We start from the raw sequence: 20,944 nt of genomic DNA on the forward strand, positions 1-20,944 counted from the left end.
TTGTAGAGATGTTTAACAGAAGATACAGTGTTATACATTGTAGAGATGTTTAACAGAAGATACAGTGTTATACATTGTAGATATTTCTAAAGAAGATACAGTGTTATACATTGTAGATATTTCTAAAGAAGATACAGTGTTATACATTGTAGAGATTTCTAGAGAAGATACAGTGTTATACATTGTAAAGATGTTTAACAGAAGATACAGTGTTATACATTGTAGAGATGTTTAACAGAAGATACAGTGTTATACATTGTAGATATTTCTAAAGAAGATACAGTGTTATACATTGTAGAGTTGTTTAACAGAAGATACAGTGTTATACATTGTAGAGATGTTTAACAGAAGATACAGTGTTATACATTGTAGAGATGTTTAACAGAAGATACAGTGTTATACATTGTAGATATTTCTAAAGAAGATACAGTGTTATACATTGTAGAGATGTTTAACAGAAGATACAGTGTTATACATTATAGAGGTGTTTAACAGAAGATACAGTCTTATACATTATAGAGGTGTTTAACAGAAGATACAGTGTTATACATTGTAGAGATGTTTAACAGAAGATACAGTGTTATACATTGTAGAGATGTCTAACGGAAGATACAGTGTTATACGTTGTAGATATGTTTAACAGAAGATACATTGTTGTACATTGTAGAGATGTTTAACAGAAGATACAGTGTTATACATTGTAGAGATGTTTAACAGAAGATACAGTGTTGTACATTGTAGAGATGTTTAACAGAAGATACAGTGTTATACATTGTAGAGATGTTTAATAGAAGATACAGTGTTATACATTGTAAAGATGTTTAACAGAAGATACAGTGTTATACATTGTAGAGATGTTTAACAGAAGATACAGTGTTATACATTGTAGAGATGTTTAACAGAAGATACAGTGTTATACATTGTAGAGATTTCTAGAGAAGATACAGTGTTATACATTGTAAAGATGTTTAACAGAAGATACAGTGTTATACATTGTAGAGATGTTTAACAGAAGATACAGTGTTATACATTGTAGATATTTCTAAAGAAGATACAGTGTTATACATTGTAGAGTTGTTTAACAGAAGATACAGTGTTATACATTGTAGAGATGTTTAACAGAAGATACAGTGTTATACATTGTAGAGATGTTTAACAGAAGATACAGTGTTATACATTGTAGATATTTCTAAAGAAGATACAGTGTTATACATTGTAGAGATGTTTAACAGAAGATACAGTGTTATACATTGTAGAGATTTCTAGAGAAGATATAGTGTTATACATTGTAAAGATGTTTAACAGAAGATACAGTGTTATACATTGTAGAGATGTTTAACAGAAGATACAGTGTTATACATTGTAGATATTTCTAAAGAAGATACAGTGTTATACATTGTAGAGTTGTTTAACAGAAGATACAGTGTTATACATTGTAGAGATGTTTAACAGAAGATACAGTGTTATACATTGTAGAGATGTTTAACAAAAGATACAGTGTTATACATTGTAGATATTTCTAAAGAAGATACAGTGTTATACATTGTAGAGATGTTTAACAGAAGATACAGTGTTATACATTATAGAGGTGTTTAACAGAAGATACAGTCTTATACATTATAGAGGTGTTTAACAGAAGATACAGTGTTATACATTGTAGAGATGTTTAACAGAAGATACAGTGTTATATATAGAGAGATAAGACAGGTATCTTATAAATATTGATTTACAATGGGACAGAAAGTGTTTCATAGAGAGACAGGTATCTTATAAATATTTGAAACTCTGACATTTTTAACCACTGTCTTACCGTCCTAACTCCGTCTTCCCGACGACCGCGATGATAAGGCGTGTTTGAAGGTGGTGAGACTGGTCGACCGTCGCTGTCCACCCAGAGATAGGGGTGTGGTCCACCCCTTGGGGTATTTCCGTGGGTTCGTGAGGAGACCAAAGTGAGGTGAAATTTCCGAGAGGTCGAATAAAGCATCTAATTTGGATTCAACAAAAACGTGGGACATGATTTCTCAAATTTAGTGTTAACATTAAAACATAATTTAAACCGATCCATACTATTAACTAACATATAATTTAACAAGCTCTTTTTCATTAATACATGTTTTAAAGTACTACACAGTGTTTGATCTGTCCCACAGTTTTTAGCCGCGGCATAGCGGCTCATAGAACGGCTCTCAGTTTAGATTTTGTTTTATTTTTCAAGTACAAACGTTTATCACATAGCTCTGTAATATCTTGACTAATTTTAGATCTAATTAGAGTTTTGGGCTCACCTGTTTCGAAAATGTATTTGACCGTGCCCAAGGTCTCATAAATTAATTATTCTAAATCCTGCTCACAATACTTTCAAGTGCCGCGGCTATTGAGGAATCTCTCATGTTGATACGTGGTTTTTATCTAGTATGTGACTGTTAACTACCATAAAACATTGAAGTAATCCGCTAAATTTAACAGGCAATTTTTTTTAGATAATACAATATTTTAACTATCACATGCTTTTTAAATAACACTTTGTTTTTCATTATGACATTATTTTAATAAATACTTAGTACTCAAGCCGTCGTACGTAACACACAACAGATTTTAACAGTCACGTGATTTTAAAAAAAAAAGAATTATTTTTAACTGTTCCAGGTCATAATGTCAAGCAATGACTATTAAAGCCTAAGAAAGACTTACAAAACAATAATTTAGCATAATTTCCTCTTATTCCTCGTGTATATATATGAACTACAAATTCTCTGAGATGCTTATAACACAACGATTTCACGCAACTCAAAACTACATAATTAAACATTGAAATAAATATTGTACAAACAAGTTAGGCCCTGTCAAAGTCAGCTTCTGCGAAACTTTACTATTAACAGAAAACATGGATATTTAACTGATTTAGTGACAACGTTTTCTTTCTTGTCTCTGTCGCTACGACTCGTAAGCCTACTTTGCATTTTTAAACAACCATAGATAAGTCCACGTACATCTGTGACCTCCCGAAGAGAAAGGTTTAACACTGATATATTGTTGACTGCAATAATTTGGTCTCCTACGGTCACCCCTGCTCTGTCTGCGATACTGTCTTGCAACACGCCGGACACGAAGATTCTTTCCCCGTTGCCCTTCCCACCAGAGAGTTCGAGGCCAATGTCGTTGTCAGGATGACGCGGTGTTTGTTTTATTGTTACTCTCCTAACCAGAGTGTTTTGAGGAGAACTGGGCCTCACACAGGTGTCTACGTTTGCAGAAGTTATGTGACCATCCAGCAAGATTGTTTCCTGGTAAGGAGAACCTGCCACCACGTGACTGGATGAGTTGCTCGGAGACGGGGACCGGTATCTCAGGCTGGAGCTAGGACTACCTAGTCGTGATCCGCTGAAGTGAGAAGTTGAGGGAGAGACAACTTCAGACCCCGGAACGTGGACGCGTTCCTCCGAACTGGTCCTCCAAAGACTCATTACACCAGGTGGCTAAACAACTACCGTCGTTATGAAGTGAGTTACTGAACTTAAGCCTAACTTACATCCTCACAGCATTACACACTTCCGAACTTATTACCGGTTGGAGGATGTCATAGTCACGTGACATCAGACTAACCCTAATGTTCATGCCTTACAATTTCATGCCTTAAGTCCGTCTCTTTCTCCGACAGTATTAGATGTATTTAATAATATTATCGATTGAAAGCAGGAAGTTTTGACTTCAGTGGGAAGAAAATTGTCCAATCAGAAGAACGGCTGCCTCACGTTTCGTGCTGATTTACGTTTGAGCACAGAAAACACGATAACAACAAGCTATTATGTTCTTGTTTCAGTAGAATATCATTGTTGATAGTGGACATCTATACGATGTTATATAGTCCCTGTAAAAAAAAATAAAAAAAAATCTGCTATTAGATTAGCAATATATTCTCAAAACGTAAGTCAGAGCTAATCACCAAAAGGCAAAGAAGATAGCATTAAACTCAACTTGAAAAGATCTAGATGTAATTACGAGGGCTGTTCAAAAAATACGCGGACTGACGTCATAAAACAAAATGTACTTTATTTAGAAGTTACAGGTCTGGGTCCCCTTCAAAGTACTCTCCTCCCCAACGCACACACGTATCCCAACGGTGTTTCCACTTGTTGAAACAGTCCTGGTACGCTTCTTTTGTAATGTCCTCCAGCTCCTTCGTCGCATTTGCCTTAATCTCGGGAATCGTTTCAAATCTTCTTCTTTTCAAGGGTGTTTTGAGTTTGGGGAACACGAAAAAACTGCAAGGAGCTAGGTTAGGTGAGTAGGGGGTGGGTGGGGAAGAGCAGTGATCGAGTGTTTGGCGAAAAACTCACGAGTTCTGAGAGCTGAATTTCGCAGCAACGCGGTGCATCTTCAAGTTTTCGGTCAAAATCTCGTAACAAGATCCAACTGATATCCCACACTCTTCAGCAAGCTCCCTGACAGTCAAACGTCGATTTGCTCGCACTAAGGTGTTGATTTTGTCGACGTGTGGGTCGTCAGTTGACGTGGAAGGACGTCCAGGACGCTCATCATCTTCAACGGACTGTCGACCATCCTTAAAACGTTCATGCCACTTGAAATATGCCGTACGCTTCATAGCAACATCACCGTAAGCCGTGTTAAGCATAGCAAAAGTTTCAGTCGCAGATTTTCCAAGTTTAACACAAAATTTCACAGCAAGTCGTTGCTCCTTCAGGTCATTCATTCTGAAATCCGCCAAACGAAAAAATCGCACTTCACTTAAAACCGCGTAGCTAATACATACATGAAGATATCTGCAATCGGGAAATGGCGTCGTAAGCAGCTGATCTGTGCGAACCTAGCGACACCAAGCGGATTTCCCTGGAACCAACTGGAGCCGCGCAATTCAAACAGTCCGCGTATTTTTTGAACAGACCTCGTATTTGGTCACATAAGACACGTTCAATAGTTGGCTATGGTTGTGACAGCTACAAAGAAATATACCTTTTAAGATAGTTATAAACACTTAAAGCTAAACCAAGAAGTTTAGGACCACACTTCGAACACTAAGATCCTTCTCAATTTAAAGCATGTGTAATTAAAACATGTTCATGAATGTGTTGTAATAACACATGAACAAAGTATTAAAACAGTAAAGTTAATGTATACAGGGTAATATTTGAATCTATCAGTTCACTTTCTTTAACTAAATTATACAGGTAAGCTGTGTAACGAGGTTCACTTTCTTTAACTAAACAGTACAGGTAAGCTGTGTAACTAGGTTCACTCTCTTAAACTAAACAGTACAGGTAAGCTGTGTAACTAGGTTCACTCTCTTAAACTAAACAGTACAGGTAAGCTGTGTAACTAGGTTCACTCTCTTTAGCTAAACAGTACAGGTAAGCTGTGTAACTAGGTTCACTCTCTTTAGCTAAACAGTACAGGTAAGCTGTGTAACTAGGTTCACTCTCTTTAACTAAACAGTACAGGTAAGCTTTGTAACTAGGTTCACTTTCTTTAACTAAACAGTACAGGTAAGATTTGTAACTAGGTTCATTTTCTTTAACTAAACTGTACAGGTAAGCTGTGTAACTAAGTTTTAAACAGTATGTTCAGAATATCCAGGAAAGGCCTAGACTACTGTGTTGTAAACAGTATGTTCAGAATGTCCAGGAAAGGCCTAGATTACTTTGTTGTAAATAGTAAGTTCAGAATGTCTTGGAAAGCCAAGATTACTGTGTTGTAAACAATAAGTTTAGAATGTCCAGGAAAGGCCTAGAGTACTGTGTTGTAAACAGTAAGTTTAGAATGTCCAGGAAAGGCCTAGACTACTGTGTTGTAAACAGTAAGTTTAGAATGTCCAGAAAAGGCCTAGATTACTGTGCTATAAACAGTAAGTTTAAAATGTATGGGAAAGGCCTGGAGTACTGTGTTGTAAACAGTAAGTTTAGAATGTCCAGGAAAGGCCTAAATTACTGTGTTGTAAATAGTAAGTTTAGAATATCCAGGAAAGGCCTAAATTACTATGTTCTAAACAGTACATTGAGAATGTACAAGAAGGGCCTAGATTAATGTGTTGTAAACAGTATGTTTAAAGAGTCCAGGAAAGCCTAGATTACTGTGTTATAAACAATATGTTTAGAATATCCATGAAAGGCCTAGATTACTTTGTTGTAAACAGTAAGTTTAGAATATCCAGGAAAGGCCTAGATTACTTTGTTGTAAATAGTAAGTTTAGAATATCCAGGAAAGGCCTAGATTACTTTGTTGTAAACAGTAAGTTTAGAATATCCAGGAAAGGCCTAGATTACTTTGTTGTAAACAGTAAGTTTAGAATATCCAGGAAAGGCCTAGATTACTATGTTGTAAACAGTACATTGAGAATGTAGAAGAAGGGCCTAGATTACTGTGTTGTAAACAGTATGTTTAAAGTGTCCAGGAAAGCCTAGATTACTGTGTTATAAACAATATGTTTAGAATATCCATGAAAGGCCTAGATTACTTTGTTGTAAACAGTAAGTTTAGAATATCCAGGAAAGGCCTAGATTACTTTGTTGTAAATAGTAAGTTTAGAATATCCAGGAAAGGCCTAGATTACTATGTTGTAAACAGTAAGTTTAGAATATCCAGGAAAGGCCTAGATTACTTTGTTGTAAACAGTAAGTTTAGAATATCCAGGAATGGCCTAGATTACTTTGTTGTAAACAGTAAGTTTAGAATATCCAGGAAAGGCCTAGATTACTTTGTTGTAAACAGTAAGTTTAGAATGTCCATGAAAGGCCTAGATTACGATGCTGTGAACACAAAATATTGTTCAGAGAAGACTTTTGTAACTTTGTAGTAGACAGGACTTTGATTTTTACAAAGAGACCGTCTTAGTTATTTCCTGACTTAATAAACCTCTCACTATGTAAAAATATGTCACTATTAAAGAAATTAAGAGACTGATTCGTCACAGTTCTAGCTTTCCTTAACTCTCTACGTAAATTCTATCTCGGATACCAAATGTACACATAAGCATAACGTCTATAACGTCATAGACTGTTAGAATATTCGAGTACAAATAAAGTTAATCATCGACATGTTGAAAGGACAATAAAATGTGGTTATAGAAAGGATTACGACATTGAGAAAGAGTGAAATTATTATTTATTTAAAAAGGGACACAAACAAATGTTTTAGAATTCCATAAGTTCCATCATAACTATAAAAAACAACAACTTCTAAACGTTTATTGGTGTCTATTTTCAACACGAATATTAACAGTAAGTTCAATCCGAAAAGTTCGAAAGAAGGTGGTCTCAGACGTATTTCAATATGAGTTTGTGTTTATTAACTGGCAGATTGTAAAGTGAAATACAGCATCCTAAAGTTTCCATACCAGCTAGAAATATGATCTAACAGCTGAGATTAAATATCAATAATACCGTATTCTTAGTATCACTAATTAAATAATTGTTAACCTTTTCTACTTCTACCAACATCCTTTTTGTTTAGCTTTTAAGTAGAATTCGGTAAGGAAGATCGAAGCATCACTGTAGTCAGCAGTGGGATGAGCAGACGACAACACTTTATGAGCAGCTACACACATAATACTGTACTCGGCTTGCTACACAACATGTATTAAGGTGTTTCTAAACGGTTCTTGAATAACTCTGTATGTCATTTGGAGACTTCCATGGTTCTTGTACTTTGCCGTTAAGCTCATGATGCGTTTATATGTCCCGTTTGTATATCCTTACTACTTGAAATCACTTTTTGTAGCCCTAACAATGAACTAGTGCGGGATATGTCTTATTTCTAACCAATAAAAATGTCCAAATAATTTCAATTGGAATTAAGAAAAACCGGATTGGATAGGTTTTGCTTTTTGTTTTATCAAAAATACCCCCATTGAATCATGAGAATCCTGTTAAATAAACGAAATATTTGTGTTTTTATATTCTTTATTATTAGACACCGGAAGTATTTATTTATAAAGTATTTTGTAATTAGCGTTATCTGGGACTTGTGTTCTTAAGAGTTTAGGTCTTTTTTAAACATTTTTTACTAAGAAGCATGCAAGGACCGTGATGACGTACCAACTACAATATTGGAATATACTGAATATATAGCTAAACGTAATGCATAATCAGCATGTAGCCTACGAACTCTGTAGTAGAGATTGTTAACCAATCATATGAGAGCTGCCAGTTAGGTGGCGACACTGTTCTTATCAGTAGCAGCTCACAGTATGTCATGAAATATGTCCCCCGGGTTATTCACTCTCTTTACAAATCGCTACTTTCCACGGTGATTGGTGGAAAGGGTAGAACACTTGTCATAGTTGATGAAGAAATTACCAGTGTTTTGATATATTTCTCTAAAAATTCTCTTTTATGGAGTATGACATTTCACTTTTAAGTGTGCGTCACTTTAATATACGAATTTCTTACGTCAGAAGTAATCACTATTTCGTTTAACTAAGCCAGCTAACTGTTACAACTCATAAAATGGACGGCGTTAGATAAAAATGTGTTTGTTTCTAAACCCAGAGCTACACAAAATCGTGTTTGCGATCTGTCAACCGCGAGTTACACACCCAAATATTTAACATTTTCAAAACTCAAAGTTTGCGGCTGAACCACTTCAGGGTGGAAATGAATCGAATACACAACCTATCTTATTGAAGAAATAATAACCTAACAAAATAAAATAACTACGTCTTCTATAGTCTGTAGACAGTATATAAAGATAACACTATCTTCTGTAGACAGTATATAAAGAGAACACTACCGTCTGTACACAGTATATAAAGAAAACACTACCTTCTGTAGACAGCATATAAAGAGAACACTACCGTCTGTACACAGTATATAAAGAAAACACTACCTTCTGTAGACAGCATATAAAGAGAACGCTACCGTCTGTACACAGTATATAAAGAGAACACTACCGTCTGTACACAGTATATAAAGAGAACACTACCGTCTGTAGACAGCATATAAAGAGAACACTACCGTCTGTACACAGTATATAAAGAGAACACTACCGTCTGTAGACAATATACAAATAGACCACTACTGTCTGTAGACAGTATATAAATAAACCATTATAGTCTGTAGACAGTATAAAAATAGGCCAATACTGTCTGTAGACAACATACAAATAGACCACTACTGTCTGTAGACAGTATATAAATAAACCATTATTGTCTGTAGACAGTATAAAAATAGGCCAATACTGTCTGTAGACCATTACCTTTTGAAAGCGGTTACAAGTTTAATGAAAACCACTGGTATATTCGTGATATTCTCCGGTTTGAATTTCCGTGTGTTGTTGAAACAGAAATTATCACTTTTTAAGTAAAATGTTTTATTTCGAGGTTTCACAGTAATCACAAAGTTTAGTTCTAAATTAAACAATTTTCTCAGTAATAAGTTTGTTTATGATATCTGCTGTTGTACGGCCAATCCACTTCGCTTATCCAGTATCTGGGTTTTCCTCATAGTGACTATAAAGCATGTTCATACCAACAGCATGTTTAATACTTTTAGCCATGATATAGGTCCAGCTTGTCTCGTTTTGGTTAAGTTGTGTTCAGGGCTACTCATGAGGAGTGGAACTCTCCTAAACTAGTATAACCCAGTAACGCATGTTGGTAAAACTGGACATCCCTTAAACTCAAGACTTCTGAACTAAGTTTTGGAATACGAAGATGAATAATTAGTTCTCTATTGATTATAAACAACCAGATGTTTATAAAAATATTCCAAAGCGATAATGTTTACTGTAAAACTATCTTCAGAAAAGAAATCCAGTTTTAAAACCATAATTCTTTGTAAAGTAGAGGTGACATTCGTTCCAGTTTCCCTGAAGATTTTCGAATCGCTCGTGCAAAATGATATTATCATTCCAACAAAAGTGGTTTCACAAACTGTAGCACGTGAGGTTGTCGGTTCTTGGTAGTGACGTGCCTAACAATACACCATTCTTAATTATTAATGGATATTCACAGAAGGGTTTGTTGACACAACCTCGTTACAAGATACATATACTTGTCAGAAAGCTGACATTTAGGGTTAGTTATAATTCATAATTATTACCAGATCTAAAGGAATTTATAAAAGTAATTCTGAAGCAGACGGATATTTCTGTAATCTTTAGACTATTTATTACTGTTTCATACTGTTTATCAGAACCAATAAGGAGAAAACTTATTGTAGAAAAGTAGTGTGTGTTTGTGTGTTTTTATTATAGCAAAGCCACATCGGGCTATCTGCTCAGCCCATCGAGGGAAATCGAACCCCTGATTTTAACGTTGTAAATTCGGAGACATACCGCTGTACTAGCGGGGGGCTAGAAAAGTAGTAAATTATAAAAACATCGGATACTGTATTATTATAGTAGAAATGGATACTGTATTGTTATACTAGAAATGGATACTGTATTGTTATAGTAGAAATAGATATTGTATTATTATACTAGAAATGGATACTGTATTGTTATAGTAGAAATGGATACTGTATTGTTATACTAGAAATGGATACTGTATTATTATAGTAGAAATGGATACTGTATTGTTATAGTAGAAATGGATACTGTATTGTTATAGTAGAAATGGATACTGTATTGTTATACTAGAAATGGATACTGTATTGTTATAGTAGAAATGGATACTGTATTATTATAGTAGAAATAGATATTGTATTGTTATACTAGAAATGGATACTGTATTATTATAGTAGAAATGGATACTGTATTATTATAGTAGAAATGGATACTGTATTGCTATAGTAGAAATGGATACTGTATTGTTATACTAGAAATGGTTACTGTATTGTTATACTAGAAATGGATACTGTATTGTTATAGTAGAAATAGATATTGTATTATTATACTAGAAATGGATACTGTATTGTTATAGTAGAAATGGATACTGTATTGTTATAGTAGAAATGGATACTGTATTGTTATACTAGAAATGGATACTGTATTATTATAGTAGAAATGGATACTGTATTGTTATAGTAGAAATGGATACTGTATTGTTATAGCAGAAATGGATACTGTATTGTTATAGTAGAAATAGATATTGTATTGTTATAGTAGAAATGGATACTGTATTGTTATAGTAGAAATGGATACTGTATTGTTATAGTAGAAATGGATACTGTATTGTTATACTAGAAATGGATACTGTATTGTTATAGTAGAAATGGATACTGTATTATTATAGTAGAAATGGATATTGTATTGTTATACTACAAATGGATACTGTATTATTATAGTAGAAATAGATATTGTATTATTATACTAGAAATGGATACTGTATTGTTATAGTAGAAATGGATACTGTATTGTTATACAAGAAATGGATACTGTATTGTTATAGTAGAAATGGATACTGTATTGTTATACTAGAAATGGATACTGTATTATTATAGTAGAAATGGATACTGTATTGTTATACTAGAAATGGATACTGTATTGTTATAGTAGAAATGGATACTGTATTGTTATACTAGAAATGGATACTGTATTGTTATAGTAGAAATGGATACTGTATTGTTATAGTAGAAATGGATACTGTATTGTTATAGTAGAAATGGATACTGTATTGTTATAGTAGAAATGGATACTGTATTGTTATACTAGAAATGGATACTGTATTATTATAGTAGAAATGGATACTGTATTGTTATACTAGAAATGGTTACTGTATTGTTATACTAGAAATGGATACTGTATTGTTATAGTAGAAATAGATATTGTATTATTATACTAGAAATGGATACTGTATTGTTATAGTAGAAATGGATACTGTATTGTTATAGTAGAAATGGATACTGTATTGTTATACTAGAAATGGATACTGTATTATTATAGTAGAAATGGATACTGTATTGTTATAGTAGAAATGGATACTGTATTGTTATAGCAGAAATGGATACTGTATTGTTATAGTAGAAATAGATATTGTATTGTTATAGTAGAAATGGATACTGTATTGTTATAGTAGAAATGGATACTGTATTGTTATAGTAGAAATGGATACTGTATTGTTATACTAGAAATGGATACTGTATTGTTATAGTAGAAATGGATACTGTATTATTATAGTAGAAATGGATATTGTATTGTTATACTACAAATGGATACTGTATTATTATAGTAGAAATAGATATTGTATTATTATACTAGAAATGGATACTGTATTGTTATAGTAGAAATGGATACTGTATTGTTATACAAGAAATGGATACTGTATTGTTATAGTAGAAATGGATACTGTATTGTTATACTAGAAATGGATACTGTATTATTATAGTAGAAATGGATACTGTATTGTTATACTAGAAATGGATACTGTATTGTTATAGTAGAAATGGATACTGTATTGTTATACTAGAAATGGATACTGTATTGTTATAGTAGAAATGGATACTGTATTGTTATAGTAGAAATGGATACTGTATTGTTATAGTAGAAATGGATACTGTATTGTTATAGTAGAAATGGATACTGTATTGTTATACTAGAAATGGATACTGTATTATTATAGTAGAAATGGATACTGTATTGTTATAGTAGGAATGGATACTGTATTGTTATACTAGAAATGGATACTGTATTGTTATACTAGAAATGGATACTGTATTGTTATAGTAGAAATAGATACTGTATTGTTATAGTAGAAATGGATACTGTATTGTTATAGTAGAAATGGATACTGTATTGTTATAGTAGAAATAGATATTGTATTGTTATAGTAGAAATAGATATTGTATTGTTATACTAGAAATGGATACTGTATTGTTATAGTAGAAATGGATACTGTATAATTATAGTAGAAATAGATATTGTATTGTTATACTAGAAATGGATACTGTATTATTATAGTAGAAATGGATATTGTATTATTATACTAGAAATGGATACTGTATTGTTATACTAGAAATGGATACTGTATTGTTATACTAGAAATGGATACTGTATTGTTATAGTAGAAATGGATACTGTATTGTTATACTAGAAATGGATACTGTATTATTATAGTAGAAATGGATACTGTATTGTTATAGTAGGAATGGATACTGTATTGTTATACTAGAAATGGATACTGTATTGTTATACTAGAAATGGATACTGTATTGTTATAGTAGAAATAGATACTGTATTGTTATAGTAGAAATGGATACTGTATTGTTATAGTAGAAATGGATACTGTATTGTTATAGTAGAAATGGATACTGTATTGTTATAGTAGAAATAGATATTGTATTGTTATAGTAGAAATGGATACTGTATTGTTATAGTAGAAATGGATACTGTATTGTTATAGTAGAAATAGATATTGTATTGTTATAGTAGAAATGGATACTGTATTGTTATAGTAGAAATGGATACTGTATTGTTATAGTAGAAATGGATACTGTATTGTTATAGTAGAAATGGATACTGTATTGTTATAGTAGAAATAGATATTGTATTGTTATAGTAGAAATGGATACTGTATTGTTATAGTACAAATGGATACTGTATTGTTATAGTAGAAATAGATATTGTATTGTTATAGAAGAAATGGATACTGTATTGTTATAGTAGAAATGGATACTGTATTGTTATAGTAGAAATGGATACTGTATTGTTATACTAGAAATGGATACTGTATTGTTATAGTAGAAATGGATACTGTATTATTATAGTAGAAATAGATATTGTATTATTATACTAGAAATGGATACTGTATTATTATAGTAGAAATAGTTATTGTATTATTATACTAGAAATGGATACTGTATTGTTATAGTAGAAATGGATACTGTATTGTTATACTAGAAATGGATACTGTATTGTTATAGTAAAAATGGATACTGTATTGTTATACTAGAAATGGATACTGTATTATTATAGTAGAAATGGATACTGTATTGTTATAGTAGGAATGGATACTGTATTGTTATACTAGAAATGGATACTGTATTGTTATACTAGAAATGGATACTGTATTGTTATAGTAGAAATAGATACTGTATTGTTATAGTAGAAATGGATACTGTATTGTTACAGTAGAAATGGATACTGTATTGTTATAGTAGAAATGGATACTGAATTGTTATACTAGAAATGGATACTGTATTATTATAGTAGAAATGGATACTGTATTGTTATAGTAGAAATGGATACTGTATTGTTATAGTAGAAATGGACACTGTATTATTATAGTAGAAATGGATACTGTATTGTTATAGTAGAAATGGATACTGTATTGTTATAGTAGAAATGGATACTGTATTGTTATAGTAGAAATGGATACTGTATTGTTATAGTAGAAATGGATACTGTATTGTTATAATAGAAATGGATACTGTATTGTTATAGTAGAAATGGACACTGTATTATTATAGTAGAAATAGATACTGTATTGTTATAGTAGAAAAGGATACTGTATTATTATAGTAGAAATGGATACTGTATTGTTATAGTAGAAATGGATACTGTATCGTTATAGAAGAAATGGATACTGTATTATTATAGTAGAAATAGATACTGTATTATTATAGTAGAAATAGATACTGTAGTGTTATAGTAGGAATGGATACTCTATTGTAGTAATTAATAGTGAGTAGTTTACTATTATTGTAATGAATACATAAACTCTGTAATCAGTTAGAAAATAAAATAAACACATCTATGTGCTTATCTGTTTATTTATTTTTAAGTATCCTATTTATGTATTAGGTTGTCCAGAAATAAATGTCAGAATTCTCACCATGACATTTAGAAGCTGAATATTGAGTAACTTATCCTTGATCAATTGGTTTAACCTAACGTTTGTCGCTCACAAGATGTCTTAATTGTCTTCTCCTTTAACTCCACTCAGAGTAAGTTTCGCATCCCCCAAGGCAACATGAACAAGAACTTTCGTCTGAATTTCCTTTACGACTTCAAATTGAACGAAAAGCTACCGAAACTACACGGAACATCAACGTTTAGCGTTGGTTCCACAGATTACTACATGGAGTTGAAAGTTTTGAAGACCACGAAGGTCATGAAAGGAAGCCATTCTTAGATGAAAACACATTAAGGGAAGCAGTCGAGACTAACCCTCGCACAACAGTACGTGAGCTTGTAGAAAGGCTAGGCACAAGCAAGTCAAGCATTGTCAACCATCTGAGTGCGACTGGAAAGACGAAAACTTGGATAAGTGGGTTCAGCATGAACTGACTGAAGATCAACAAAATGGGCGTTATAAGACCTGTCAAGGTTGACGCTCCAAAAATTGAACGAATTAGGAATCGAGGTTGGGCCTTATTCACCTTATTCCACAGACGTCTTCCCTACATATTTTCATTTTCTCAAGCACTTTGACAACTTTTTGAACAATAAACACTTTCAAAACCAGGCAGCTGCAGAAGAAACTCAGGGAGTTCATTGACCACAGAAACTCTACAACATTTACGTAAACAGTATCGTTACACGTTGACAACATTGTGTTGGAACAGATGGTGCTTACTTTGATTACAACATGTTTTATAACACTGGTTTATACTTTTACAAATTTCAAACACGACATTTATTTCTGGGCAACCTAATATTTCACAAAATACCACTACTTAATCTACGTATTTATGAATCTCACTATATTTTGATTACGGTTAAGATATACCCGTATTTACTTCTGATGTAACAATAAATGACATACAGAGATAAGTACTAACTAGAGTCTAGATAAAAGCAACTTTTCTACCCAAGAAATACCGATTTTGTAAATAACTACACAGCGGGTCTTGTAAACAGAATAAAACACACGTTTAGTGGAACTTTAGCTGATTGAAACCCGTTCAAACCTCAGAAAGAACAAAAACTGCCTTGGCTTCCCCGTATTGTAACAATTTGCCAAACGCCAGTAATAAATACCTAATAAATATTAAATGAAAACGTTGTCCAGCCTCGATGTTCATTAGTTATAAATAATCCAGCTATGCTGAAATGCGATCCACTTAATGTCCTGAAAACACTCGCGAGCTTTTTCCCGTCTTCTGTTCTGTTTATCTATTTTAATGCTGTTGTTTTTCTCTGGCAATAAACCTCAAGTTTTCATTTTCTGAGGTTAACTTCTAGTCAAACAAATATGTTTCACTGATTATTAAGCGAATATTTGTATAGTTATATTACGGTGTACCTTCTTTTTGTAACCTGATAAGTTTGATCAAATGTTACATGGCCTTCTGGAAGGGGTTATAACAATATGACTGAAAACAAGAAATATCATACTATAACTGATGAAGATGATGATGAAATGTCATCCTTCTGTAACTTGTGGATAATAATTATACTTTATTACTGAAGATGGCAGAGATACATGATATTCCTGTAGTCTAACCATGATGAAATGTCATCATTCTGTAACTTGTGGATAATAACTATAGTTTATTACTGAAGATGACAGAGATACATCATATTCCTGTAGTCTAACCATGATGAAATGTCAGACTTCTGTAACTTGTGGATAATAACTATAGTTTATTACTGAAGATGACAGAGATACATGATATTCCTGTAGTCTAACCATGATGAAATGTCATCATTCTGTAACTTGTGAATAATAATTATAGTTTATTACTGAAGATGACAGAGATACATCATATTCCTGTAGTCTAACCATGATGAAATGTCATCATTCTGTAACTTGTGGATAATAATTATAGTTTATTACTGAAGATGGCAGAGATACATGATATTCCTGTAGTCTAACCATGATGAAATGTCATCATTCTGTAACTTGTGGATAATAACTATAGTTTATTACTGAAGATGACAGAGATACATGATATTCCTGTAGTCTAACCATGATGAAATGTCATCATTCTGTAACTTGTGGATAATAACTATAGTTTATTACTGAAGATGACAGAGATACATGATATTCCTGTAGTCTAACCATGATGAAATGTCAGACTTCTGTAACTTGTGGATAATAATTATAGTTTATTACTGAAGATGACAGAGATACATCATATTCGTGTAGTCTAACCATGATGAAATGTCAGACTTCTGTAACTTGTGGATAATAATTATAGTTTATTACTGAAGATGACAGAGATACATGATATTCCTGTAGTCTAACCATGATGAAATGTCACACTTCTGTAACTTGTGGATAATAATTATAGTTTATTACTGAAGATGGCAGAGATACATCATATTCCTGTAGTCTAACCATGATGAAATGTCATCCTTCTATAGCTGGATGATCAGAGATTAGTGGCTACATGTATTATATCAATGATGATGAAGTGTACTTTTCTATCCAAGGGATGGCTGGACACTTACTGTTTAACCAAAGTGTGTTTCTATCCAAGGGATGTCTTGACACTTACTGTTTAACCAAAGTGTACTTTTCTATCTCAAGGGATGTCTTGACACTTACTGTTTAACCAAAGTGTGTTTCTATCCAAGGGAAGGCTGGACACTTACTATTTAACCAAAGTGTGTTTCTGTCTCAAGGGATGTCTTGACACTTACTGTTTAACCAAAGTGTGTTTCTATCTCAAGGGATGTCTTGACACTTACTGTTTAACCAAAGTGTACTTTTCTATCTCAAGGGATGTCTTGACACTTACTGTTTAACCAAAGTGTGTTTCTGTCTCAAGGGATGTCTTGACACTTACTGTTTAACCAAAGTGTGTTTCTATCTCAAGGGATGTCTTGACACTTACTGTTTAACCAAAGTGTGTTTCTATCCAAGGGAAGGCTGGACACTTACTATTTAACCAAAGTGTGTTTCTGTCTCAAGGGATGTCTTGACACTTACTGTTTAACCAAAGTGTGTTTCTATTTCAAGGGATGTTTCGACACTTACTGTTTAACCAAAGTGTGTTTCTGTCTCAAGGGATGTCTTGACACTTACTGTTTAACCAAAGTGTGTTTCTGTCTCAAGGGATGTCTTGACACTTACTGTTTAAAGTATTTTTCTATCCCAGACTTGTTGATTTAGACCCTCATAAATCGTTTGTGAAGTACTGATTAAAAACCACTCCAGAAGCAGTTTAAAACAGATTTCCCTAATGCATGTTAGCATTGGTCAATATGAGTACTCTGTCGTCCAATCGCAATCAGCATCTCATGCAAGTTTTATTGAAGTATTTTATCTGCGCAGACTCGATATCTACAGTTACTTACAATGATAGGTAGATGTTACTCGAATAGGCTTAGTAAGAAACGAATAATATCTTTCTTTTGTTTCTTAATGAATATTTCTAGTCGGAATTACCAGATTTCATTACACATTACACGAAATAATAACTTTAAAATGTTCTCATCTTACGTTCTGAAAACATACGTTGATTATACGACATTTGGTTACAAATAATGTACATATATTATCATATTATTTCATAACGCCTACACTAGGTTATCAGTTATTAATACTGCACTAGGTTATAAGTTATTAATACTGCATTAGGTTATCAGTTATTAATACTGCACTAGGTTATAAGTTATTAATACTGCATTAGGTTATCAGTTATTAATACTACACTAGGTTATCAGTTATTAATACTACACTAGGTTAACAGTTATTAATACTACACTAGGTTATCAGTTATTAATACTGCATTAGGTTATCAGTTATTAATACTGCATTAGGTTATCAGTTATTAATACTACACTAGGTTATCAGTTATTAATACTACACTAGGTTAACAGTTATTAATACTACACTAGGTTATCAGTTATTAATACTGCATTAGGTTATCAGTTATTAATACTGCATTAGGTTATCAGTTATTAATACTGCATTAGGTTATCAGTTATTAATACTGCATTAGGTTATCAGTTATTAATACTACACTAGGTTATCAGTTATTAATACTACACTAGGTTATCAGTTATTAATACTGCATTAGGTTATCAGTTATTAATACTACACTAGGTTATCAGTTATTAATACTACACTAGGTTATCAGTTATTAATACTACACTAGGTTATCAGTTATTAATACTACACTAGGTTATCAGTTATTAATACTACACTAGGTTATCAGTTATTAATACTGCACTAGGTTATAAGTTATTAATACTGCATTAGGTTATCAGTTATTAATACTACACTAGATTTTCAGTTTTTAATACGTCAGGTTAAGACTCAATGTTGTTTACGTTTTACCGAGCTGATGTATTTGGTATTAAGAATCATGGTGAATACTATCAAAAGATTACTAAATAAAACCAACAGTGACGTAATGAGAACAGTGATGACGAAATAAAACTTTAGCCGTGTACCTGTCGTTATTTTGAGAAAACAAACAATCTATGATAATGTATCCTCTAGAGATGTCGCGTCTCATCGACAAACGTACAGAAAGTCCTTAGTTTGGAATATGCGACATGATCCAACCGCCAGATGTCACTCGCATATGTTATGCCGCTTTGTATTCAATTGTTTTGTTTTGTTTTAATTTCGTGCAAAGCTACACGAGGGCTATCTGCGCTAGCCGTCCCTAATTTAGAAGTGTAAGACTAAATGGAAGGCAGCTAGTCATCACCACTCACCGCTAACTCTGGAGCTACTCTTTTATCAACGAATAGTGGGATTGACCGTCGAATTATAACGATCCTACGGCTGAAAGGGCGAGCATGTTTGGTGTGACGGCTTTGCATTAAAAGAAACAGAGATAAATATATTACATTATCCATTAAATAACGTTAAACTGAGCTAGATTAGGTTTGGGAATTAGCTTTCATATAATGTTTTTGATGTACGCCTTCCATAAGAGGACAGTATCGTATTTAACGTTCAATGTTTTTGGTTATGAAAACAGAGAGTCAGTCACTGACATTACGAACGAATTGTTAAGGTTGAAAGATGGTAGTAAATGGATACATTCAGGTGATGTGTTTTTTCAGTAAACTGTGTAGGCTTAATACCAGACTTTACTAATTAGCTGTATATCCTATATTCCTGCAAAAACTAGCAAAATTGGCTCGTTTTATCTATTCTTGTAACCTGAATTTTAATCTTCTTGTAAGTTAGAGGGCGCAGAACGCCTAGAAAATTCTAAGTTGATGTCAAGTACTTCTCACAGATTCGAAACTGGATTATAAACACGAGATAACGGTAAAGACTGAAGGGTTATTTTAAGATATAGAATTGATAGGCGATGTTTTTTTCTTTTTAAGTACTTGGATCTGTGTTAGATATAGGACTTAGTGTATTACCTTGTACAAGTATGTTGGTCTGTTTAACGTTAGTTTTCGTTTGTAGCGTAGACCTACAAGTTGCGACAGTGTACGAGTGTTAAAAGCTACAGAAAGATTTATCTCCACAGATGAGACGTATGACTGGACTAAAGTTTGTGCCAATTTTAATTTAGTAAAGATCTCTGCTTCTATCGAGATGGACAAAATGATTAAACGTTTTAAGTTCCAATCAAATTAGATGTTAAACTAGGACACTGAATCAACCAACCCGTATATCACTATTCCTTGTCACGCCTTCTGGAGTCCAACAAAATGTTTAACAGGAACAATACCAGGAAATCGGAGACTTACCTGGACGGGTACAACACACGACTGTTCATCTGGCATCGTCAGCCACTTTCTGTGTGTACTCTGTGTGTTCAAAAGTTATCGCATGCGATGTTAAACCTAACCGCTTGTTTCTGGGTGAAACTGAACTTAGCCTTATGAACAGGTAAACAAGTGACAACCTTCTTGGCTTATTACATGTAGACTGTGTTTTCGTATTTTCAACATGCGTCCAATCACGCATTTCTGGGTACCTTACTTATCGCACGGTACATGCGCAGTTTCTAACTTAGTGCACTGAAGAGGTAAAACACCTCCTGGAATCCCACGTGACTTCAAATGTTGCTGTTTGATTCGTAGAGGGAAAAATGAAGTAGGTCATCTTACAGCAAGTCGTGTCCATCTTAATAAATACGCACGCACACACATGATTACGCTCTTACAAACGTAATAAATATTA

General features: G+C 33.0%; 1 protein-coding gene across 1 annotated transcript in view; it reads right to left on the reverse strand.

The window, feature by feature from the left end:
• LOC143227939 (uncharacterized) overlaps positions 1 to 20,667 on the reverse strand; it is a 71,907-nt gene extending 51,240 nt beyond the window's left edge. The window contains exons 1-3 of the mRNA XM_076459293.1: positions 20,509 to 20,667; positions 2,994 to 3,871; positions 1,811 to 1,987 (exon numbers count right to left, since the gene is read on the reverse strand). Of these exons, the coding sequence (XP_076315408.1) occupies positions 1,811 to 1,987; positions 2,994 to 3,467 (651 nt within the window). The 5' untranslated portion in view covers positions 3,468 to 3,871; positions 20,509 to 20,667. The remainder of the gene's footprint in view (positions 1 to 1,810; positions 1,988 to 2,993; positions 3,872 to 20,508) is intronic.
• Positions 20,668 to 20,944: the final 277 nt, after the last annotated feature.

Source organism: Tachypleus tridentatus, chromosome 10, assembly GCF_004210375.1.
Source record: "Tachypleus tridentatus isolate NWPU-2018 chromosome 10, ASM421037v1, whole genome shotgun sequence".
In the NCBI taxonomy this organism is placed as follows: Eukaryota; Metazoa; Arthropoda; class Merostomata; order Xiphosura; family Limulidae; genus Tachypleus; species Tachypleus tridentatus.